This window comes from Macaca thibetana, chromosome 5 (assembly GCF_024542745.1).
Source record: "Macaca thibetana thibetana isolate TM-01 chromosome 5, ASM2454274v1, whole genome shotgun sequence".
NCBI classification, from domain to species: Eukaryota; Metazoa; Chordata; class Mammalia; order Primates; family Cercopithecidae; genus Macaca; species Macaca thibetana.
The window spans coordinates 176,247,207-176,272,576 of record NC_065582.1 but is presented as its reverse complement, the minus strand read 5'-3'; the positions used below and the strand labels follow the sequence as shown (position 1 = coordinate 176,272,576).

General features: G+C 41.8%; 1 protein-coding gene across 3 annotated transcripts in view; it reads right to left on the bottom strand.

The window, feature by feature from the left end:
* The window catches only part of CLNK (cytokine dependent hematopoietic cell linker), a 245,670-nt gene that overhangs the window by 62,303 nt on the left and 157,997 nt on the right, over nucleotides 1-25,370 (bottom strand). For all 3 annotated transcript variants that reach the window (XM_050792136.1, XM_050792138.1, XM_050792137.1), the window contains exons 5-8: nucleotides 20,938-20,975; nucleotides 14,466-14,607; nucleotides 13,124-13,230; nucleotides 6,240-6,285 (exon numbers count right to left, since the gene is read on the bottom strand). In XM_050792136.1, coding sequence (XP_050648093.1) covers nucleotides 6,240-6,285; nucleotides 13,124-13,230; nucleotides 14,466-14,607; nucleotides 20,938-20,975 — 333 coding nt within the window. The remainder of the gene's footprint in view (nucleotides 1-6,239; nucleotides 6,286-13,123; nucleotides 13,231-14,465; nucleotides 14,608-20,937; nucleotides 20,976-25,370) is intronic.

The following is a 25,370-nucleotide window of genomic DNA, read 5'->3' as shown; positions in this document are numbered from 1 at the left end:
ATCTTTCCCGGTTTTTTGCACGCATGTCTGACATCCATGGTTCCAGCTAAACCCAATGTGTCCACCTTACCGCCAGCCCCTTTCCTGTGGCCCCACCCAGAAGCAATTCACCTGCTGGAAGACAGCTTCAAACCCCTATGATTTCATCTCCACCCCAGCCAATCAGCAGCAAGCACTTGTTACCTGCCCTCCCATCCCTTCCCCCAAACTGCCTTTGAAAACCCCTAACCTGTGAGTTTTGAATGAGATGATTTGAGTATGAACATCTCCCACGTGGTGTGGCCAGCCTCGTGTCTATTAAACTCTTTCTCTATGGCAGTGCCCTGGTCTCTCTTTATGCAGTATGCAGGAAGAACCCTTCAGGGGGTTACATGTGTGCCCATTTTCATCCTGCATTATAATCTTCTCTATCCTTTCCATACAAGCAGCTTTTACTATACCAATTTCATGTTTATTATTAATGGCTTTTTCTTCACATTGTGATGTAGGATATGGCATTAGAAAAACTAAGTAGAGAAGAGAGAGGGCAAGCTTATCACTGTCCATCCCTTCCCCAGGGACTGGCAGGAAGGGGAGGGAAGAGCATGCAGGGGCGGAAGCATTTACGTTCACAAGCCGCCTGTAGATGTGGCTTTCATAGACTGAGGAATATCCGTCCCAAACAATGGATCATTTATAACCCCCGAGAAACTACTTAGAATAGGAAATGTACTGTGAACCTAGAAATGAAACTAATATATGAGTCAATCTAGGCTTTTCTAAAATGTGTTCTAAGGAGCATGGGCCAAAGAATGTGATCCAAGAAAAAACAGGTTCCATGGACACTTAAGTTACAATGCTCCATGCCATATCCCCGTTTTGGAGATCCACAATGCTCTAAAAACTTGGGCAGTAAAGAGATCTGTTTATTTTTGTTTAACTCAGTGTTTCTCAAGATTAGTGCATCCAGAGTTTCCCTTTTATTTATTTTATTTTATTTTATTTTATTTTATTTTTTTTCTGATACGGAGTCTTGCTCTGTTGCCCAGACTGGAGTGCAGTGGCGCAATCTCGGCTCACTGCAACCTCTGCCTCCCAGGCTCAGGCAATTCTCCTGCCTCAGCCTCCCAAGTAGCTGGGACTACATGTGCACATCATCACGCCCAGCTAATTTTTTTGTATTTTTAGTAGAGATGGGGTGTCACCATGTTGGCCAGGCTAGTCTCAAACTCCTAACCTCAGGTGATCCGCCTGCCTCGGCCTCCCGAAATGCTGGGATTACAGGTGTGAGCCACCGTGCTTGGCCTTCCCTTTTATTTAATATGATTCTCAACATCTCACCTAATTAATTTCAGATAACTGTACTTTGAGCTACTTGGAGCTTCATTCATTTCATCTTAGAGCAAGGACCAATGGGAGGATGTTGTAGGAAGACATTGTTCCTCATATTTAGCTGAAAGTAAAGAACTGGGGCTTCTTAAAGGTAGGGTGTGCTTCCTGGGAAGGTGGTGAGGCTCTTGACCAACTCAATTATCTGTGAGGGATGCTATGCCTCAGTTTCAAGGAGGGGCTGGATTGTGGAGATGCTGCTATTTTAAAACTTTTGATTAAATATACAAAATAACGCCTCCATTCTGCTGGCTTGCACATAAGACATACAGGTATAGAGGCCGCTTGTCCCAGTTTACCCCAGATGTCTCTGGTTTTAATTTGGAATGTCCTACTTCTGAAGAACCCCTCCATCCAGAGCAAACTGGGGTGGTTGATTCCAGTGAACACCCCAACATTACAAGGAAAATAAAAAATGCTTTTCATTATGCATGTACTTCAAGCCGTTTTGAAATGGTTTCATGGGGAAGGCCATATTTTGCCTATGTAAAAGGCAGTTCTTGTACATTGCAATTCTGTTGGGGAATTATTATTTGGGAGATATAAATTTTCTGGAGCTTCCTTTATTAAATACCTTGTTCTTCAGTCTCCTGTTTCTACCTACTTTATATTTCTCTATCAGAAAATAAATTTGTTACATCAAGCAGTTACAGATTCCTTTCCTTTTCTCTGAACTGTATTATTTTTCTTGTGTGGTGGTGAGACAAAATACTGTTCTGTAGTTCAATTAATGAATGATTTCATGAAGTTAATAATGTTAACTTTGAATGAGCATTATATCAATGTCTCTGTTGCTTTTGAGCCATGTGTTGTGGCTGAAATACATTTACATGTAAAATGGTAGGGGAATAATATTACATTTGTTTCTGATGAATTCTGCAACCTCAGGCGTGTTATTTCTGCAAAGGATAGAAAATACCAAATTTCGTCATTATTGCAATATTGTGTGTTGCCAAGTTCTGCCACTAGGGAGCAGTATCATCTATCAACTCACTCTGGCTCTGCTCTTTGTATAGTCTGGATGAATGGGATGTTGGTTACCAAATGAGAGGGAGAGTTTGCAGAATGCATTTTATACACTGGCAAACACAGAAAACCCTGGCAACATTACCATAGTGGAATAAACCTTGGCTCTGGTCTTGTGACTACTTGCTGATGGCCTTGAGCAAGCCACTTCCCTTGCTAAGCTTCGTTATGTAAAATGAGGGAATTGACCCAGATTAAACTCATTTCTGATTCTAATTTCTTCAGCATCTAAACTTGTCTAAAAGCAAACTAGTATAAAGGTCTTTTGATGGCATTTTGTGGAATTCTACTTTGCTTCTTTCAACCAGCTTGTGTTTCTGGATATACAGGTTCACTAGCCTATGCATAATTCTCTCTCTTTTTTTTCTTTTCTTGGAGGCGTATTGTATTTCTTTATAAATTCATTCTTGTATATGTATGCTTGTTACCTCAAAGGAAATTGGCTTAGAGTTTGTGCTTGGTTCACATCTACAGCAAAGAGAAAATGCAATTTAGCTTCCTTTATTCTCAACTTTGGTTTCTCTAGAAAAATAAGCCACACTGTATTTGAAAATTATAGCTATCCCTATCTGAAACTAAGATGATTTCTTCTAGATCTATGGTTAATGCTAGTGGTTTGTCACACACAACTTGTATTCTAAATACTTTGCCTCCAAATAAACTTTTACCTATTTTTAGGAATGAAAAACAAAAAGTCAAGCTTTAGGGAAGATAAGTTCTTGAAATCTGACAGTTTACAGATAATGTCAGAATATGATTGCAAGAAAAATGACATAAAATGTACATTAACATAAATCGATAACTGCTCAACTTGATGAAAAATATCACCATAAAATTCTGCCATTACTGAATCAACCGATATGTTTTTTTATGACATTTTTGTGAGAGTGAATAAATTATCTGAGAATGTGTTTGCATCAAAAATACAGAATTTTGTAATAAACACATAAATCATCCAAGCATTTTTCGGCAAGATGTCTGATCCGAAAATGGGGGGGCATTCATATTAATTTCCCTCCTTCCAGCCTCGTTCTAGATATGGTACCTTAGAGCTCTGGATGGTAATGGGGAACCATCAGTGATGGAAATGTAGGCGAGGATGCTGTACATAAAGTAACTCTTCTTGAAGAAGTCTTCTATACAACCTGCCCCACCCGCAAAAGCCTCAACCTCTCTGAGCCTTGCTTTCGCTGAAGTCTGCTTTACAAAACGTTCATATTTTTGTAGTCATGGGACCCAACATTCGCTATAAAACAGAGCGCTAACTCAATCCTGAAAAATGTGTTTTCCTTGCTCTCTCTGAGGAACTGGTTTGTTTCTTGTAATGGGAAATTTGTATCACATAAGGAAGCTTGATTCCCTTTTTGCTTAGACTATCAGGCAGCTCAGAGGCAAATTAACAGTTTAATTATAGTAGAATTTAGTGATGCATGCCTGAGGATCTTACATTTTATCTTTATTTTAATTATGTCATCTATGTAGATTTTCTTCTATTTTATTGTTCAAGCTTTTATTAACTAATATCTTTGTGAACTGAGGCAAAGGGTAGATAAACATACAGATAGAGAGGTAAACAGACATATTGATATGTGGAATAATGGTCGAATAAATTTCTGCAGTCAAAGCAGTGAGGGTGGATGCCCACAGTGAACTGTGAATAAGATGGCAATTATAAAGTTCATTTCTCATCTGATTTCTCTCCAGGACTCATTTCTCCATGAATGCCTACAAAGCACATTATTATGACTGAGGTCATTTTTGCAACAGTTGATTGTGGTCTGGTCTGTGATCCCTCTATGTTTCCCGTCCCTTTCTCTGTTAAGAGGAGTGAAAATACTTTCTCTACATAATTCACCAGGTGTTGTTCTTTAATGCGCTGGTTAAAGAAAAGGAGAAGGGGCGGGGCGCGGTGGCTCACGCCTGTAATCCCAGCATTCTGGGAGGCCGAGGCGGGCGGATCACAAGGTCAGGTGATCGAGACCATCCTGGCTAACACGATGAAACCCCGTCCCTACTAAAAATCCAAAAAAAAAAAATTAGCCGGGCCTGGTGGCGGGCACCTGTAGTCCCAGCTACTCAGGAGGCTGAGGCAGGAGAATGGCGGGAACCCGGGGGGCGGAGCTTGCAGTGAGCTGAGATCGCGCCACTGCACTCCAGCCTGGGCGACAGAGCGAGACTCCGTCTCAAAAAAAAAAAAAAAAAAAAAAAAGGAAAAGGGGCAGGTGCAGTGGCTCACGCCTGTTAATCCCAGCATTTTGGGAGGCCGAAGTGGGTGGATCACGAGGTCAGGAGTTTGAGACCAGCCTGACCAACATGGTGAAAGCCCGTCTCTTCTAAAAATACAAAAATTAGCCGGGCGTGGTGGTGGGCATCCGTAATCCCAGCTACTCAGGAAGCTGGGGCAGGAGAATCGCTTGAGCCAGGGAGGCGGAGGTTGCAGTGAGCCAAGATCAGGCCACTGCACTCCAGCCTGGGTAACAGAGCGAGACTCCGTCTCAAAAAAAAGAAAAAAAGAAAATAAAAATTAAATAAATAAATAAATAAATAAATAAATAAATAAATAAAAGGAGAACTCAGGTTAGGGGTCTTACTTAAGGTCACACAGCCTGGGGGTGTGCCTTAGGTTTTGGCTACTCTCCGTCCCCTTTTTCACTGCGCTGGCACTTCCTGCTATGAGTGTCTTCCATTTGCCCTCCAGAACCTCCCTCTAGCTTCACCTTCCTCTACACTGCTCTCCGCCTGGTGACACTGACCAGTAGGGACACACAGGCCCCTGTCCTCTCGTTTCTAGTTAGGTTTAGCCATTGGGAAGCCCCAGCAGGAGGTCACAGAGAGGTTGGAGAGAGAGGTGGGGGGTTTACTCCCTTGGCCCCCTCCCCAAGAAGTCTGCCTGGGCTGGTGGTGTCCCAGGACCAGTGGTCACTGCTCCCCTGCAGGCGGTGGGCTCCTTGTAGTTTTCAGTCACTGTTCCCTCATCCCTCTTCACCTAGGGGTGGGGCTAGCCCCGCTGCTGTCAGCCATGGTTCTTGCACCGTTCTTTATTCTTCCCCCTATACCACACTCACCAGGTAAGTAGTTCCTTTGCCATACATTTCCTTCAATGATCCTAATTTGAGTATGCTGTCTATTGCCTATTGGGACCCTAACTGGTACACTTTCCCATTAAAGAAAAGATGGCACCAATAATACGTTATAGATGGTACCATTAGACACATGAAAGGTGAATTTGATATGTTTCAATTATTGGGCAAAGTGAATCTTGGCATTGTCATCTTTTCCAATCAAGCATCATAAAAGGAGATAGGGGCATGGGGAAAAATGATGAGAGAAGCTATAATGGATACAATACCATTAAATGTCTGGCTTATCTTCCATTTATGCTTCTAGCACTACTGAAATTGATTATTTGCTTTCAGGCTCGTACCTGTATTTTCGTCTTCAAATTGAGTTGTTTTGCCTCAGGCCTTAAAATCTGTTTTCATATTAATTAATCAATGTTTTAAAATTAGATTTCTATCTTGTGACTTTTCTGAGGGTATGCTTGGAGAGATAACATGATTATATATTTAATGCAATCCATATGTTTCAAAACAATTCATTTCCAAAATTGCACAACAAAGAATGTGAATTTTTACAATCAATTTCTTCATCAAGAAGGTAAGGCAATAAAAAGACATAAAGTGTGTGAGACTCTACTAAAATTAGTAGTTATTTCCTGAAGTGTAATTCAATAGATCGCCTTGTATAAGGTCACCCATGACCACGAACAGCAATGCAAGACGATCTTAGAAGCAAAATACATGTTTCCATACTTACATTTTACACTTTGACTGACATGACCTTACCTTTAATGTTTTGGCTTCTGATGTCCTTGGAAATGGGCTTGTCCACCTGTAGAAGACAATGTGGCACCATTATCTCTTCAGTTGTGACTATGACCCCATCTGATGTCTTGACACTGTCTGTGGTTAGGGTCCCAAGGATAAAGCCATAAGTCCCCGGGCTCTCTGGTTTTCAATGTGTGGTTGACTGTCAGCAAACACATATAAATACATGCACCTCTGCCAATGAAGGGTGCGGTGGCCTGAGTGGTGTTTGGTATAACAACACGCAGGGTTGAGAACCAATCCTGCCTCTATTGCTGGCTTTGGAAAAGACATTGAGTGTATTATGAACTTCAGATTTTTCATCTTTATCATAGGAAAAGTGCTCATCATTCATGTCCCTGAGTTAACATGATGATCCATCTATGGGATCAGGTACATGAAAGCAATGAGGCAGGCAGGACAGGGTATGGCCTCGTGGGAAGACCCGGGTTAGGATTCCACCTCCAGCTCGTGCTTACTGTGAGAACATGGCAAATTACTTAGCTTCCGTTTCCTGAGGTTCAGTTTCCTCATCTGTGAAATGGAGGTAACAAAGGCACTGATACCATTTTGAGGATGGGAGGATAACACAGAACACAGCATGCACTGTGCCAAGAACACAGGTGTCACTAACCACACTGAATACATGTATCACTATTAATATTATTAAAGACATTAGTGAACTCTTAAGGGGTACCCAACTGGAAGACATAAGGGTGAACAAGATGAAGATCATGAAGGGTTCCCTATGTCTTTGAAAACCTTTAAGCCTAGGTAATATTAATATTAGGGTTTTAGTATTAGTCTTTTTTTTTTTTTTTTTGGAGAGACAGAGTCTTGCTCTGTCGCCCAGGCTGGCGTGCAGTGGCGCAATCTCAGCTCACAGCAAGCTCCGCCTCCCAGGTTCAGGCCATTCTCTCACCTCAGCCTCCCAAGCAGCTGGGATTACAGGCGCCCACCACACGCCTGGCTAGTTTTTTGTATTTTTAGTAGAGAAGGGGTTTCACCGTGTTAGCCAGGATGGTCTTGATCTCCTGACCTCATGATCCGCCGGCCTCGGCCTCCCAAAGTGCTGGGATAATAGGCGTGAGCCACCATGCCCGGCTAGTATTAGTCTTTATTGGCACCAGGTTGAGTTGGGCAAGGTGGGTCAGGGGTTCGTTGAATTCCCCGTTACCTCTTATCCTCTGTGGAACATTGAACCACAGTATTTATGCCTGGAAAGGGCATGGCCCTTCTTCTTTTGGTTATATCTAGTTAGGGGTTAAGTGTTGGTTGGATTTTTTTTTTTTTCTTTATCGTGGCTATTGTCTTCTTCATTCCAATTTCTCCAGGGTTACCTTGTGGGGACTGGGGTGCTGGATTTTTTTTTTTCAATGTTCTTGTGCACCTTGATCTTTTAGTCTTCCCTGTGTGCCTGCCCCACAGATGGAGTTTCTCTCAATGCTCATGCCCCACCCTGCATTGCTAGCCTGGTCATGGAGGCAGGAGAGGTTCCCGTTGTCTCCACTTTAGGTGGGATTTGCTACCTTGGGTGGGACTGTTCCGAGCAGTCCCAAGAAGCAGTATTAGTATAGGATTCCCTGGCCCAGGAATATTTCCTATCCCTCCCCTGGGGCAATTCCCAATTTCTATCAAATAAATATTTACTAGTACCCACTAATATGTCTGTGGCAATGCTAGATTATGAGGGAACAAAGAGAAATACCAGCTTGGATTCACAGGTACATTGTAACAGATTTTTCTGTTTGGGTACTATTGAGAATTGAGATTTGGGGTCAGAAAATTCTTGTGCCTTATAGGATGCTTAGCAACGTCTCTGTCTTCTACCCACTAGATGTCAGTAGCACTTAGTCATGACAACCAAAAATGTCACCAGGCTTTGTCAAAAGTCCCTTGTTGGGGGGCGGGGTGCAAAAACTTTCCACGGAGAACCACTGATCATAATGCAACACGTACCAGGTGTGGAAGACTGCCTCATATGGCTTCCTTCGTAAGACTCCTCCAAAGGCACTGGCTACGTTCAGAGATGCAGGTCTGCGTGCGTTTGCACCCTGTGCTTACCTCCATCTGACCACTTCCTAGAACATGGAAACTGCCCATCTGGGTCACTGCCTCCTTCCTTAGACTGTGGACACTGGCTCACCTTCCTACCCCCATTGCTAAGCACAGTGCTCGGTACACAGTACCTGCTCAGTAAATAGAAGGATGGGTAGTGGTTTAGGGCAAGACAGTTGTAACCCACCGAAGCAGTCTCGACAAGAACTTGCCTTTGTAAAAATTATTGAAGATCCATTTCTTTTTTTCTTTCTATTTTTTTTTTTTTCTTTGAGACAGGATCTCACTCTGTCGCTCAGGCTGGAGTTCACTCTGTCACCCAGGCTGGAGTGCAGTGGCACAATTTCAGCTCACCACAGCCTTGACCTCCCGGGCTCGAGCAATCCTCCCACTTTAGCCTCCCAAGTAGCTGGGACTACAGGTGTGCATCACCATGCCCAGCTAATTTTTGTACTTTTTGTAGAGATGGGGTTTCACCATGTTATCCAGGCTGATCTTAAACTCCTGGGCTCAAGCAATCCACCTGCCTCAGCCTCCCAAAACATGGCGACTTCAAGTGTGAGCCATCACACCTGGCTGAAGATCCATTTCACAGATAATCTCAACATAAATGTGCAGAACTAGTAAGAATCAACTCCTAGGAATGAGATTGACACAATAAAAGATAATCTGATTGCCATAAATATTTCATGTTTACAACATTGATTACAAAAGTAAAACTCCTCCCCCCGCCCCCTTTTTTTTTCTGAGACAATGTCTTGTTCTGTCACCCAGGCTAGAGTGAAGTGGCACAATCATGGCTCACTGCAGCCTCAATCTCCCAGGCTCAGGTGATCCTCCCATCTCAGCCTCCAGAGTAGCTGGGACTACAGGCGTGTGCCACCATGACCAGCTATTTTTTATTTTTCATTTGCTTTAGAGATGAGATGTTACTCTGTTACTCAGGCTGCTATTGAGCTCCGGAGTCAAGGAATTCACCCACCTCAGCTTCCCAAAATGTTGGGATTACGGACATCACCTACTGCACTTGGCTAAAACGCCCTCTTTATCTGAACTGAGGCCAAACACTTGTTGAATTTGTAAGACAACTCCCCTCTGAAATTTTGCTCACCTTGCCCTATCCTTTTTCCTCACATGATTTCATTTGAATTAATGTGCTGAGATTGTAGTTCCACCTGCAAAGTGATCTAGCCAAAGGAAGAAACTTATTTTTAACAGGAAACTACAAAGATGATTTGAAGGAATAGAAAGTGTAAGAATAAAGGCTTAAATCCTGGCATAGTTGTTTTTAAAAAAAATCAAATGAGAATTATTCTTTGTAAAAAAAAAATTCTATTCATGAAGCCGTAAGCTGTATAAAAAGGGATTGTCAGTCATTTACAGGGAAAGTTCAGCTCAACCTTTTTTTATTTTATTTATTTATTTTTGAGACGGAGTCTCGCTCTGTCGCCCAGGCTGGAGTGCAGTGGCTGGATCTCAGCTCACTGCAAGCTCCGCCTCCCGGGTTTACGCCATTCTCCTGCCTCAGCCTCCTCAGTAGCTGGGACTACAGGCGCCCGCCACCTCGCCCAGCTAGTTTTTTTTGTATTTTTTAGTAGAGACGGAGTTTCACCGGGTTAGCCAGGATGGTCTCGATCTCCTGACCTTGTGATCCGCCCGTCTCGGCCTCCCAAAGCGGCTCAACTTTTTAGTTCAGCGTTCTCTACTTTATAACCAGACCAGAACTGTGTCTTTAGCCACTGGTCCAATCTCTCTGGAATTCTCGTTCCCTGGCCACGCTTTATGCTCTGGTGATGAGTGTCCTGAAATGCTGTCCTCCCTCTCAGACAGCCCCTGGGGGACTGCCCTAGATGCAGATCTTGATGATAGCAGCAAATAGTAGCAGGAAAATAGAAGAACTTTGAAGGCCAGACTGAGAAAGTCTTCTCTGTGAACAGAAGTTGAACTGGGGAAAGACTGGGTCTCTTTTCCTACTAAACAGGTATTTATTTTTAAAGCTTGAGTTCAAATGATTGAAAGTATGTTATTTTTCATTCATTCAACCAGTATCTATTGAGAACCTCTTACAAAGGCCTCATGCTAGGTGTGGGGGCTAAAATAGCACCTGACCTCATAGAGTTGTCCTCTAGGGACAGATTGCTTTATGCTTCAGGCTGAAAGCACAAAGATGCATTTCTTGGGTCTTATTGAAGATCCATTTCTTTTCTTTTTTTCTTTCTTTTCTTTTTCTTTTCTTTCTTTTTTTTTTGAGACAGGATCTCACTCTGTTGCCCAGGCTGAAGTTCAGTGCTGCTATCTCAGCCCACTGCAGCCTTGACCTCCCAGGCTCAAATGATCTTCCCACCTCAGCCTATGTGCTGAAAGCACGTGGAAATACTGTGTTTTCTATGTATTACTACAACAGTGATGGGATTTTATAGGTAAGACAATGAAGGCTCAGAGAGGGTGAGTAACAGGCCCAAAGGCACAGAGCTTATAAAATTGGAGCCGTTAAAATGGGAGTGATATTCATCTTTCAAGTTTTGTTTTTGTTTTTGTTTTTGAGATGGAGTCTCGCACAGTCACCAGATGGAGTGCAGTGGCATGATCTCAGTTCACTGCAACCTCTGCCTCCCAGGTTCAAGTGATTCTCTTGCCTCAGCCTCCAGAATAGCAGGGATTACAGGCGCCCGCCACCACACCTGGCTAATTTTTGTATTTTTAGTAGAGACGGGATTTCACCATGTTGGTCAGGCTGGTCTCGAACTCCTGACCTTGTGATCCTCCCACGTTGGCCTCCCAAAATGCTAGGATTATAGGAGTGAGCCACCACCCCGCCGCAAGATTGTTTTAAGGATTAAATTTCATTTGATTCTTTTAATCCAATCTCTACTGATGATTTTTTTCCTTGATCTTCCTTGTCCTGCATTATCATGATTTTTTGAAGCACACTTCCTTATCTACTGTCTATCTATTGTGTGTTTATTTATCACTGGTCTCCTACCACTAGCATGTATGTTTCACGAGCACAGGGAATTGGCCATTCACGGATGTGTCTTTAGAGTCTATAATTGTGTCTGATCCTAGCAGGCACCGATGACAGTTCTTGAATGAATTTGTTGAGTGAATGATTGAAGTGTTTAGCTTCAATCATTGCTGTACCCGTGTAAAAAGGAAGTGTTTGATTTTTCATCACTCATCTTGTTCCTTCAGTCTCTATCAGATATCTTCTGTGTAAATGGTCGGTGTTGCTTGGTAAAATTTGTAGTTTCATTTTTCTGTCCAAATTAACAGAAGCCCTCAAGTTAAACAGACGATGTGACTATGTAATATGTGAGGAATATTCAAAAGCACGTTAATACTCATTAATAACTGTGGTGCAAACTAAAAAAGAATAGTGAAATCCCTTTTTAAAAAATACTACTGAAAAAGTAATAGCCAGTTTTGGTGATATTTCTAAGGGGTGGACCTTCCTAAACAGAGTTTCTGGGAGGGTAAATGGAAACAATTTTTTAGAAAGGAAATTTTACAGTACATACTAAAAGCCTTTAAAATGTCTTCACTCAATGGTTTAGTAAAATAATTGAAAATCCCGTAATGGGTTATGCTTTATCTATAAAAATTATGCCTGTGAATGCTTGTTTATCACATGGGAAATTGTTTTATACCAGAACTTAATGTGAGAAGAAAAATAAAGCAGGTCTATACTGAACAATGAGACTTCCCTTGTATGACAGATATGTGCATAGAAAATACTGACAATGGCCGGGTGCGGTGGCTCACGCCCATAATCCCAGCACTTTGGGAGGCCAAGGCAGGTGCATCACGAGGTCAGGATTTCGAGACCAGCCTGACCAACATGGTGAAATCCCATCTCTAACAAAAATACAAGAATTAGCCCGGTGTGGTGACGTGCACCTGTAATCCCAGCTACTCAGGAGGCTGAAGCAGGAGAATTGCTTGAACCTGGGAGGCAGAAGTTGCAGTGAGCCAAGATTGAGCCACTGCACTCCAGCCTGGGTGACAGAGCGAAACTCTGTCTCAAAATAAAAAACAAAAAAACTGATAATGAAGTGTACCAAAATGTTATGACTGATAATTGCAATCCCAGGGGGGTGATCATTTGTATTTTATGCCTTTCTGGATTAAGAAAATTAAGTGTTAGCAAATGTTTTATTAAAAATAAAATTCTATGTATGCATTTAGGGCATTTGCATTTACTAGTTTTTTTCTTTTCTTTCTTTTTTTTTTTTTTTTCTGAGACAGAGTCTCACTCTGGCACCCAAGCTGGAGTGCAGTGGTACAAAATTATCTTTTGCAGCTTCCAAACAGCATTTTGAAATAAGCATTGTAGGATTTTCTGTTTTTTCCTGTTTGGCAGATAAAGTTACAAGGAGGCTTAGAGAGGTTTCATGACTTACTTATTACCTCCCCACTCATGACTGACTTATTACCTCCCCACTCATGACTGACTTATTACCTCAACCACGTTGGGCTGAGACGCTGGGCAAAATCTTACATTATGATCAGAAAGATTTGAGTTCATGTTCTTTCTCTGGAGAGTGCGATGAGCGTTAGATGAGATGCATGTGGAAGTCCTTAGCCTGCTCTCTGACTCACAATCTTCAACACATCTGAATTCTACTCCTTTCTAGAGGCAGGGCCATGATGCTACCAGGTATAAGAGTCACCTCCCATCCACCTCAATGAGCTCGACCTGCTCTTTCCCTAATGAGATGGCCTGGGGGACAGGAAATGCAGCAGTTTCTGGCTGGTTAGGAAGAGCCCTACACATGTTTGGGTCACAATGTCCAGCCTTTACTCACTCTTTCCAACCTCGTCTGTGTGTTCCAGGTCTGCTGTCCAATAGGGATAGAGGTCCTGGTGTCTAACGGAAGGGGGGTGTCCATTGCAACCTTCAAATAGCGTGTGTCTGTGCAACCAGAAAAATATGAAAGTCATACCTTATGTGGACTCAGCACACTACAATTTACAAAGTATTTGCACATCTACAAACTCACTGGATCATTACAATGTAAGTACGAGGCAAGCAATTCTGCCTTCATTTAACAGAGTAGGAGACTGATGTATGAAGAGAAGAAATTGCTCTTCTAAGTGCACACAAATAAATGCCAAAGTTTGAACTTGAACGTTCTTCATTTTCTCATTCATCTTAGAAATTCTGTAATTCTTGCAAGATTTGGGCTATGCCATGCCCTTTAAAAATCTTACTAGATCCCACCCAGCCACACCCCATGCCAGCTCTCCTTTCTATATTACACACTTAACATATTCTATCACATTCATCGGTTGAGCTGCCTGTTTCTGCCACGAGACTGCACCTTCCTGAGGTAAGGATCATGCATTGTTTGTCTCTGTGTCCTCCGATCAATCCTAACATGGAAACTGGCACATAGTAGATGCTCAGTGAATGCTTATCGAATGACTGAACAAAAAAAGTCATCATCATTTACAAGATGACTTTCTCCAAATACACTTCTATAGATTCATTTTAGTGGTTCAGGCCCTCAGAAATCGTGAATGCTTCCTCTCCCCCCTTACAATAGGGTGCTTTATCTCAAGGAACTTGCTGAAGCTGCCCTTTGTGCTACAGGTAGAGACAGAGGCGGGTGTGAAATTAGGTCCTCTTTATTCTTAACAATTGCAGCTTTGCTGCCATGCCCTGCTGATGCTCTTAGGCTGGCTGGCTGGCTGCACAATGAATTAACCAAGTTAAAAAGTCTTTTTTTTTCATTCTACTCCCCTCTATGCAGACCTCATTTAACATTTCCCAGGCTGCCGCATCCCTGCCTATCCACCCTCCGTTATGCTCATCAGTTGTTCCTAAGGCTCACGGAGAACATCATGATAATAATGGTGAGGATTACAGATCTCTGGCTTGGTACCAGGTCCTCTGGTGAGAACTCAACATGCATCATTCATGTAATCTTCAAAAGAGCTCTCTGGGGCAACTTCTATTATTATGAACCGTGTTTTCAGAAAGAGAAAGTGAATTGGAGAGACTTTCTCAAGGTCACACAGCTAGTAAGTCATGCGGGCAGATGTTAACCTAGGGTTGTTTAATTCAGAAACCGCACCTTTAAATAGTGTGCAATATGGCCGCGTGTATATGCATCTTCTTATTCTAGGCAGACCCCTAAACGTTACCTGCATATTCAGATTCCTTTATAGGCCGGGCTGGTAAAATTTTAATTGACTGCCGCGTCTGTTCCATCCGAAGCTCAGGGTCATCATAGTCATCATCTTTGTGGCCTTTTGCTCCATCCAGGACTGCAGCAAAGTTTCTTTCCTAAGGAGGTGGTAACATTCCAGTGATTCAAAGGAAGATACAATGTTGACAAAGACAGGCTACAGTGCTAACTAGAGAAGTGGGATAGACTTTCTTAGCTGCAAGTAAAATATTTAAGAGTCTAGGTTCTGGGATCTTAAATAGAAGTTTAATTCTTGTGCTAGTGAGAATTCTAAAGATATCTCCCAATATTCCCATCTCTGATTACTCAATCAACACTAATCGAGGTGCTGCTGTGAAGGGACAGTGCAGATGTAATGAAGGTCACTAATCAGCTGACCTTAAAATGGGCGGATTATCCTGGATTACCTGGGTGGGCCCAGTGTAATCACATGAACCCTTAGAAGCAGAAAGAGGACCTATTTGCAAATAAGATAATCTTGTATTTAAATAATTCACTAAAAAAATTATTAGAACTAATAAATGATTCCTCAAGGTGTCAGGATACATGATTAATATACCAAATTCAGTTGTATTTCTATATGCTAGTAATGACAATTTATATTTCTATAAATTAGTAATAAACTGAAAATAGAAATTAAGAAAATGGGCTAGGTGCAGTGGCTCATGCTTGTAATCCCAGCGCTTTGGGAGGCTGAGGTAGGAGGATTGCTTGAGGCTAGGAGTTTGAGAACAGCCTGGGCAACAGAGTGAGACCTCGTCTGTACGAAAATGTTTTTAAAAAGGAAACAATTATATTAGCATAGCATCAAGGAGAATAAAATATATGGAAATAAATTTAACAAAAGAAGTGCAAAACTTGTACTCTGGAAACTGCAAAACACTGTTGATAGTAATTTCAGAAGACCTAGATAAATGGAAAGATGACCAATGATCATGGATTGGAAGACTTAATCTTGTTAAAATAGAAATACTTTGCAAATTAATACACTGATTTATTTTGCAGAAATTGACAAGATAATCCTAAAATTCTTATGAAAATAAGAAGAACCAATAATAGCCAAAACAATCTTGGGTTAAAAAAAAAAGATAAAGTTGGAGGACTAACACTTATTTCAAAAGTTAGTACATAGATGCAGTAATCAAGACAATGTGGTATTGGTAGTAACACAGACATGCAGATAATTGGAATATGATTGAGAGTTCAGAAATAAACCTTTACCCTTAGGGTTAATTGATTTTTAAGAAGTGTGCTAAGACAATTCAATGGGTAGAAAGAATAGTCTTTCAACGGATAGTCCCGAGACAACTGGATATCCACATGCATCATAGTGAAGTTGAACCTCTTTTTTATATCATATGCAAAAATTAAATGCAAATGGGCCATGAATATAAATGTAACAGCTAAAACTATAAAACTCTTAAATATTGGAGTAAATCTTCATTTCTTGGCTTAGGCAATGGTTTTTTAGATAGAACAAAAAATACAAGCAATAAAAGAAATAGATAAATTGGACTTAATTAAAATGAAAATCTGTGTGCTTCAAAAGACCACAAAAAATAAAAAGGCAACTGTGGAATGAAGAAAATATTTGCAAATCATGTATCTGATAAGCAGCTTAAATCCAGAATATATGAAAAACTCTTGCAATGCAATGATTTAAAGATAAATAACCAAATTTTAAAGTGGGAAAAGGATCTGAATGGATGTTTCTTCAAAGAAAATATACAAATCATCAATAATCCCATGGAGAGATGCCATTAAGAAAATGCAAATCAAAAGCACAATGAGATGTCAGCCATACACCACCAAGATGATTTAAAAAAAGACAGATAATAATCAGGGCTGACGAGAATGTGGAGAATTTGAGACTCTTATGCATTGCTGATGGGAATGTAATAGGGTACAGCTACTGCAGAAAACACTTTGGCAGTTCCTCAAAAGGTTAAACACAGAGCTACCCTGTAATCCAGCAATTCCACATTCATGCAAAAAGTAGCACATGTTTATAGCAGTATTATTCTTAATAGCAAAAAAAGTGGAAATAACCCAAATATCCATGAACTACTGCACAGGTAAATAAAGTGTTGTATAGTCATACAATGGAATATTATTCAGCAATGAAAAGTAATAAAGTATTGATGTATGCTATAACATGGATGAGCCTTGATAATATTATGCTAAATGATAAGAAGGTAGTCATATACAAAGTGGAATGTTGCCTGATTCTGTTTATATGAAATGCCCAGAACAGTAGGATCTATAGATAAAGAGTAGATTAATATTTGCCAGCATCTGGGGGAAGAGGGAACTGGGTTTCATTTTGAGATGATAAAAATGTATTGATTGGAGTGATGGTTATAAAACTCTGCGAATATACTAAAAAACCATTGAATTGTACTCATAAAATGGGTAAACTGAATGGCATGTATATTTTATCTCAAAAAAAACCCTGTTTTAAGAAGCAGAAGAGGAAGTCAGAGAAAGGAAGTAGAAGAGAAAGAAAGAGAGATCTGGCAGAAGGATGACTTACAGAGAGTCCAAGAGTAGAAGGATTTGACAGCAGCCAGCCAGCAGGGACATGGGGACCATAGTCCGACGGTAGAAAGGAACTGGATGCTATGAAACAACCTAAAAGAATCTGGAAGCAAGTTCCTCCTCAGAGCCCATGGAGGAGAATGCAACCCTGCCAGCATGTTGCTTTCAGTCTTGTGAGACCCAGAACAGGGGATCTAGTTGAGCCATGCTGTGCTCAGACTTCTGATTGCATCCACTGTGTGATAATAAATGGTCAAGCTGCCAAATCTGTGGGGATGTGTCATGGCAGCAATGGAAAACAAATGCAATTATTTGGGTCTTTACTGTTAAGGGTGGGGCTTCAAGAAGTGACACCACTCTCTGTATATTGTCCTAAAATGTGACACTATCGCAGTAAAAGCAACTGCAAGGTGAAATTTTGTGCTAAAGCTGACACCATCATTTTTGAAATTCTAGTTCATTCAATCAGGTTTAGGTGTGAGAATTTAGGTAAAATGTATAGTTGAGAAAATTCTATGGGTTCATATCCCCCCAGCTGCCCCACTCTCCAAGTGAATTGGCCAAGACTATCATTTTTTTTTTTCATTTTTGGTCATTTTTCCATTCCTGAAATGGAGCCAGGAGACCAGATTATAAACCATTGGTGTTGCACAACATTTGAGGTAGAGTAAGTGTAACTGGACTTTGGACATGAAGACTTTGACTAAAGTCTTCACTTTGCTAGATTGCAGATATGCCTTTGCCTTGAAGCTTAGTTTTTTCATATTTGTACTGTTAATAAGAACAGTTGCCATAAAAGACCGTCTCAACGATTCCTCTCTAACCTTAGGTTTTGCTTTGGCTATTGTTATAGACTAAATGTTTCTCTACCCCCACCCCACCCCCTACTGCTCACACAAATTTGTGTGTTGAAGCCCTAACCATCAGTGTGGCTGTATTTGAAGATGGTACCTCTAAAAACGTAATTCAGGTTAAATAAGGTCATAAGGGTGGGGTTCTCATCTAAAAGGATTAGTGTTTTTATAAGAAGAGACAGCAGAGAGTTCTCTCTCTCTCTCTCTCTCTCTCTCTGGGTTTCTCCCTCTCTCTCCTCACCCGTGCCCAAATGCACACACTAAGGAAAGGCCATGTGAGCACACAGGGAGTCATTTGCATCACAAGGGAATAGTTCTCGCCAACCCTAGTGACACTTTGATCTTGGACTTCTGGTCTTCAGAGTCATAAGAAAATAAATCTCTGTTGTTTGAGCCATCCAGTTTATGGCATTTTGTTATGGCAACACTGGAAGACTAACACAGGCACTCACCAAAGGCTCTGGGTCTGAACACTAGACTGACAGGAATGGACACCAATCCGTAACAGGTGCACTCGCATGCAATGGTCATCATAGGAATTCTGGAATGTGCTCCTCCGCATTAAAATCTGCAGCCGGCATCGTGTTATGTGTAAGCAGGGACTCGACTCTTGATCTCGCATTCTTGGGAAGGTTACTTAAGCTCCCTGACTGATATGTTCAATCTGTAAATTGGAGATGACTAAACCCACCTTATCTCGTTGTTGTTAGTTGAGAAAATGTATCTCAACGCTCTACTTTGGCATCTATCCCACAGCAGGAACTCAGTACCTGTTGGATCTTTTTTCTCTAGTTGATGTGTGCTGAGTCATAGGTAGAGCCCAGTACCCACGACAAAGCAAAGCAAAGTTGCTAGTGTGTGAACTCCAGGAAGTTTCACTGTTGACACAGCAAAGGGAGAGATGGTGTCTCGGTGCTGGTGTACACCCAGTGAGCTCTGAGCTGGAGCTCAGGCAGGAGACTCCTTTGGGGATTTCACAGATGGGTATGTGTGCAAAGGTGCCATTTACATACTGTTAACGGCAATTACCAAGGCTCTCTAGGGCATAGCTTCTTGGGGGAAAGTCTTGGACCTGCTGGAAGAACTGGGATATGAGCCTGAACCCATTTTCCAACTTTCCACCCAATAGCTTGCTAGAATTCATAGAGTCAGGACATGATAAGAAGGCTGGGAAGAACAAGCATCACTCCAGGTCAGAAGATACTTTTGCACCCATGAGTAAATATAAGTATTTTGGTGTACTTCTTTAGAGAGAGAGAGAAAGAGAGAGAAAGAGATATTTGTTTTAAATATAGAGTTATATCTATTTATCTATCAATGTTTTATCTATTTTCTATCAATTTCAAGGATTTTTAACTAGAGGTTCAATATTCTTTACCCATGAACCTTTTAAGTTTTACAATTTTTGTGTGTGTCTGTGTGTGTGTGTGTATGTGTGTTTCCGGGTAAGGGTCCATAGCTTTTTGTTAGATTCTTAAAGAGCTACTTCAAACAGTAAAGAGTCAATGAATTTATGAGCAGAATCAATCAATCATCAATCAATCAATCATATATCTGCCCATCTAATCTATAGATATGCAAGTTATAACTTTAAATTATATACCTATGCAGTTACTTGTAATAAAATATATTGAATTAATGTTATAACTTTTAATCTTTTTCTCTAGTTGTTAAAATTATTTGTAAATATTGCAAATGATTTCATAAAATAGATGTAGCAAGATGCAGTTACTTTTGTATTACTGAATACTTAGCATAATTCAAACGTGCTGCCATTTAAAATATTATTATAAAATATGTGAATGTGTTTAAGTATCAGCACATATTTTAGATTAGCTTTTTAAACTCCTAAGTATTGAATTATTGGGCCAAAAAAGTGAGTATTTTAATGTTGCTTACTTAATGTTATGAAATTGCTCTCAAGAAAGTTTATTTCAATTTAAAATTTTACTATGAGTGTTAGGAAGTGCGCTTCTCATAACGCACCTGCCAGCACAGTGTGTTGGTATTTTCACTTTATTTGGTCTTCACAATGACCATGTTAATTAATTTTTATTTCCATTTTATAGCTGAGGAATTGGAATATAGTTTTAAGGGAGGAGACCACCCCTCATATTGTCTTATGCCCAATTTCTGCCTTCAAAGAAAGAAGTAAAAACTAAAAGGCAGAAACGGAATCCAGAGGCAGATAGCCCAGCACTGCACCCTGGGCCTGGTAGTTAAAAATCAACCCCTGACCTGACTGCTTGTGTTATCTGTAGATTCCAGACATTGTATGGAAAAGCATCGTGAAAATCCCGGTCCTGTTCTGTTCCATTCTGATTACTGGTGCATGCAGCCCCCAGTCACGTACCCCCTGCTTGCTCAATCGATCACGAACCTTTCACACAGACTTCCTTAGAGTTGTAAGCCCTTAAAAGGGCAGGAATTGCTCACTCAGGGAGCTCGGTTTTTTGGAGACGTGAGTCTGCTGATGCTCCCAGCTGAATAAAGCCCTTTCCTTCTACAACTCGGTGTCTGAGGGGTTCTTGTCTGTGGCTGTTCTGCTACAGTTTTATACACAAGAATTAAAATGCAGTTTTTCTTGCCAGGAAAGTATACCACTTAGAAAAGCATTTGCTGTTGTTGTTGCTGTTGATTTTTTTTTTTGAGACGAAGTTTCACTCCTGTTGCCCAGGCTGAAGTTCAATGGCATTACCTCAGCTAACTGCAACCTCTGCCTTCTGGGTTCAAGTGATTCTCCTGCCTTCGCCTCCTGAGTAGCTGGGATTATAGGCTCACACCACCATGCCCAGCTAATTTTTTGTATTTTTAGTAGAAACGGGGTTTCCCCATGTTAGCCAGGTTGGTCTCGAACTCTTGACCTCAGGAGATCTGCCCGCCTTGACCTCCCAAAGTGCTGGGATTACAGTGTGAACCACTGCACCCAGCCTGTTGCTGTTGATTTTTAAAAATTTTACCAAGTATCTTGAATAAAATCCACCTACTTTGCAAATATTAAAGACATAAAATAGATAAGGGAAGCAACTGACTTACCCAGTCTAGGAGAGGCTTGTTAATCCTCTGGTACTGGCCTGCCAACACAAACAGACCGAGCGTTATTTTAATCACTGTGGTAGCTCCAAATATCAAAAAGACTGGGCCCTTGTTTTTCTCCAGAAATCTTTTGCCAGTTTTAATTAACTTGCCTTGATTATGATTTTTCAAAACTAAAGTGCATTTTTCTTTATTTCCCATTTTACCTGTTGCTCTTGCAAAACAGGGACAAAGAAAAAGGAGAAAAGAGAATACAATTCAAATCAATCAGTGACTTGGAGGTAAGAAACCTCTACTGTAGCAGGTCAAAATTCCCATTGCAAGAGAAAAATAATGTTAGAAGACCTCTCATAGCAATTGCTCCCGAAGTCATGAGTCAGCAGCAGCTCAGCTAATGATGAGGTTTATTTTTCCCTTCTCTTCCTCCACAAGGCACAGCATGCTGCAATTGCAATAATCTGTCCATACATCTGTCTCCTGAATAGACTATAAGTGTTTTGAGGACAGAAGTCATAGCTATTCATTCATCTATTTCTAGCGCCAGGCATAAGACCCCATGTTGAACAACTGAGTTATGGACCAGGTGTTTGCTGAATGAAAACACAGCAGTTGTCTTTTCTCAGCACTCAACACTCTTATTTGGGCTTGTTTTATGAAAGATTGCCTGGGGTCATTCAGCCCACTCAGTATTCTATGTTTAAAAATTTACCCTCAAATTATGCAAAACCACTGCAGATTTTTTCATTCTTGATAAACTTTATTTTCCTAAATCGTATTGTAGTTTCTTGCTATTAGCCTGCATCGGGGAGCATTAGAAACAATTTTATTTTAAATTTCTTTTTTCAAATCAAATTCTCTTTATTAGCACTTATGTGAGAAGTTTCTTTCGGGTCTTAGGAGCAGAAGCTGCATGCTTTTTAGTGGACTGGTTTGCTTTGATTTAAGGATATTTCCCTTCTTCCTTTGGCTGCCGAGAAATTCAGGATAAATTTCTGAATTTCATCTAAGTATTGTAGAGGACCATGATATGATAAGCATTTCTACATCTTGTTTTGGCTTTAATATTTTCCTGTTTATTTTTGTTTTGTTTTTTTTTTGTTTTGTTCTTTGAGACAGAGTCTCGCTCTGTCACCCAGGCTGGAGTGCAGTGGTGCAATCTCAGCTCACTGCAACCTCTGCGTCTCGGGTTCAAGCGATTCTCGTGCCTCAGCCTCCCAAGTAGCTGGGATTACAAGAGCACGCTACCTCGCCCAGCTTTTGTATTTTTAGTAGAAATGGGGTTTCACTATGTTGGCCAGGCTACTCTCGAACTCCTGACTTCAAATGATCCACCTGCCTTGGCCTCACAAAGTGCTGGGATTACAGGCATAAGCCACAGTGCCTGGCCTTTTATTTTTTTAAACATTAGTTCTTTCACTCTGAATTCCCTTATCTTACCAAAATATGAAATAAAGGGTTGTTAATTGTATCAGCATGCCCAAGTCTTTTGTAAGGTGTAATGTACAAATTAATGCAAATTTGGCTCAGTGGAAACACAGTTCTCTGGAATTTGCCTAGGACCAGTGCATATGGGAAGTGTTAATGAGACAGAGCTTATCTCCTTGAAATAATGAGCTGGGAGGAACAGAATCCTGCCCGCACCTGCCCCCGGTCCCAGCCCATCCTTGTGGCTGGATAGCAGCTCTGGGACACTGATGACACCTTCCTGACCCAGCAGAATTACATCCCCACTGAGATCCTTGGCAGAGAAACCAACACGTTTTCCAGCCCTTTAGAGCAGCAATTTGTACTCTCTCATGAATCGAGTTAAATTAATAAGGTCACCCATTAAAGACCAGCTGGCCCGGAAGGAGCAAATGAGCTCAGAATTATTGGGGATCTGCTCTGGCCCTCGTTATCGAGGAAAACAACTCCACTGTCTAATTCAGGGTTCGATATAATTTCATTTTAGGAAATTGGCCTCAAGGAGTGCAGTCATGATACTGACATCTTCTTGGGGAGCTGCGGGGTTTCCTTTCTCACCGGAGGCAAGCGTTCCAGCCTGAGACTCTCCCAGATTCCCCGAATACGCTTCATGCTCCTTCTGTATCTGCTGGTGCAGACCCTGCCTGGAGCCCCTTCTCCCTCTCACCTCCCCTTTGCTTCCCAAATGCTCATCGTCCTTTCAGATCCGATTTCCCTGCTTTTCTCTCTGACTACTCCAGGCCACGTCAATCTCACTGAATTGTTAATGTATGTGTTTTCTGTCTCACTCACCATGACATTTAAATACGAATAGGCAGGATCTGATGACTTTTTTGTTGTATGTTCTTTAGGGAAGGAATTGTCTTTTATCTTTCAATCTCCCAGAGTACCTATCTGTGTCATCAGTGCAGAGTTTGGAAATGTAATTTGAAAGCATGATCCTAACACGGTGCATCAGTTCATGTCACTCGTTGCCCATGTCATACAGACCAGGTGCCCTGTGTGGCCCCCAGAGCTCAGCACAACCTGCCCCATCCTGTTCTCTGACCTCATCCCTTTCCAGCCTCTTCTCTCCTGGACCAAACTGTAGTCAGGCTATCCTGCACTCTTTTCTCTGCGAGGCCCACCTTGTGAGATTCCACATTCATTTCTGCCTTGTCCAATATTTGCAAGACTCCTGCTAAGTCAGTTTAGCCAGAATCTCTCATTCTCCATGCCTGATCAGCCTCCATATCTCATCCAATCAGGGCCCTCCTCTGCCACCCTCCTCCGGTGATGTCTGATCACCCTGGCCTGCCTTCAGCAAGAATCTTTTCAGGTCAGTTTAGCCAGAAACCACCTCTGCCCCCGCCCTTTCCCTTACCCCTGAGGTTTCCTTTTTGTAATTTTCCTTTCCCAGACCTTCACGCTGCTACCTTTAAGGGAGGAGACCAGCCCTCATATTGCCTTATGCCCAATTTCTGCCCCCAAAGAAAGAAGTAAAAAATAAAAGACAGAAATGAAATCCACAGGCAGACAGCCCAGCGCCACACCCTGGGCCTGGTTAAAGGTCGACCTCCGACCTAACCGGTTATGTTATCTATAGATTCCAGACATTGTATGGAAAAGCATTGTGAAAATCCCTGTCCTGTCCTGTTCCATTCTGATTACCGGTGCATGCAGCCGCCAGTCATGTACCCGCTGCTTGCTCAATTGATCATGACCCTCTCACGTGGACCCCCTTAGAGTTGTAAGCCCTTAAAAGGGACAGGAATTTCTCACTCGGGGAGCTCGGTTGTTGGAGACGTGAGTCTTGCCAAAGCTCCCAGCCAAATAAAACCCTTCCTTCTTTAACTCCGTGTCTGAGGGGTTTTGTCTGCGACTTGTCCTGCTACACCTCTCCTATAAATTTCCACTTGTCTTTATTGTATTCTGAGTTGAGCCCAGTCTCTTTCATACTGCAAACACTCATTGCAGTAATCCCGTACCTATCTCCATCATCTGGAATAAAGCTTGTCTCACCATTCTGCAATAAGAATCATGAAACTCTTCCTTTACCTCTTTCTCACCTCTGACTTCAGCTGTTTCAGCCAGCTTCTCCTTGAGTCTCCCAGCACACCCAGCTCACGCTACTTCAGGAGCTTGCACACACCATCCCTCTGTCTATAGCCCTCTTTTCTTGGATCTGCCCATGCCTGGATCTTTGTCCACTATCCAACTGTATCTGAAATGTCATTTCCCCTGGAGGGGGCTTCCCTGACCACCGATGTCAGGCAAAAATTAAAGAGCACCTCTCCAGCCCTGTACCTCACCACCCCTGGCACCTGGGATGGCAGTGAGAATGCTGCACACATGTGTGCACCAGGCCTGTCTCCTTTTCCTGTGGTGCTTGGCTGGTGTACATATCTCTCCTTCCCCTGCCCTGGGCAGGCGAGCGGGCATGGCATGGATCTCCCACCCCTGGGGTGTTGGCTGTGATGGAATCTAGGTTGCCCTACTTGACCTTCTATGCTCTTGATCTTGCCTCAGTGGCTGGGCAGAGACCCCAAGGCCCATGGGGATGATGGAAGCTGTTGGGTAAAAGGGAAGTGAATCACAATGACTGTTTGGAAAAAGCCTTGCTTTGATCCACATTGGATTGTGATGTGAGGAAGAAATAAACCTTTTTTATATTCCACTAACATTTGTAGTTTATTCATTGTAGATGGTAGTCCTCCCTGATTAATACTTTTTTTTTTTTTTTTTTTTTTTTTTTTTTTTTAAGTTTCTCCATAGCGTCTAGGAACAAAGCTAACCAATAAATAATCTAGTTACAAACTATGGTACCTGCCTCCCCCCAGGCAGTGGCAAGACTTCAGGCTCCTGATGGCTCCTGCAACCCATGTGTAGCAGAGATGGGCATACAGTGAATGCACAATCAATAAACAGTCAGTTGTCAAATACAGAATGCAGTACAGCAGGAACATGTCAGAATCGGGAAGCAGCGACGG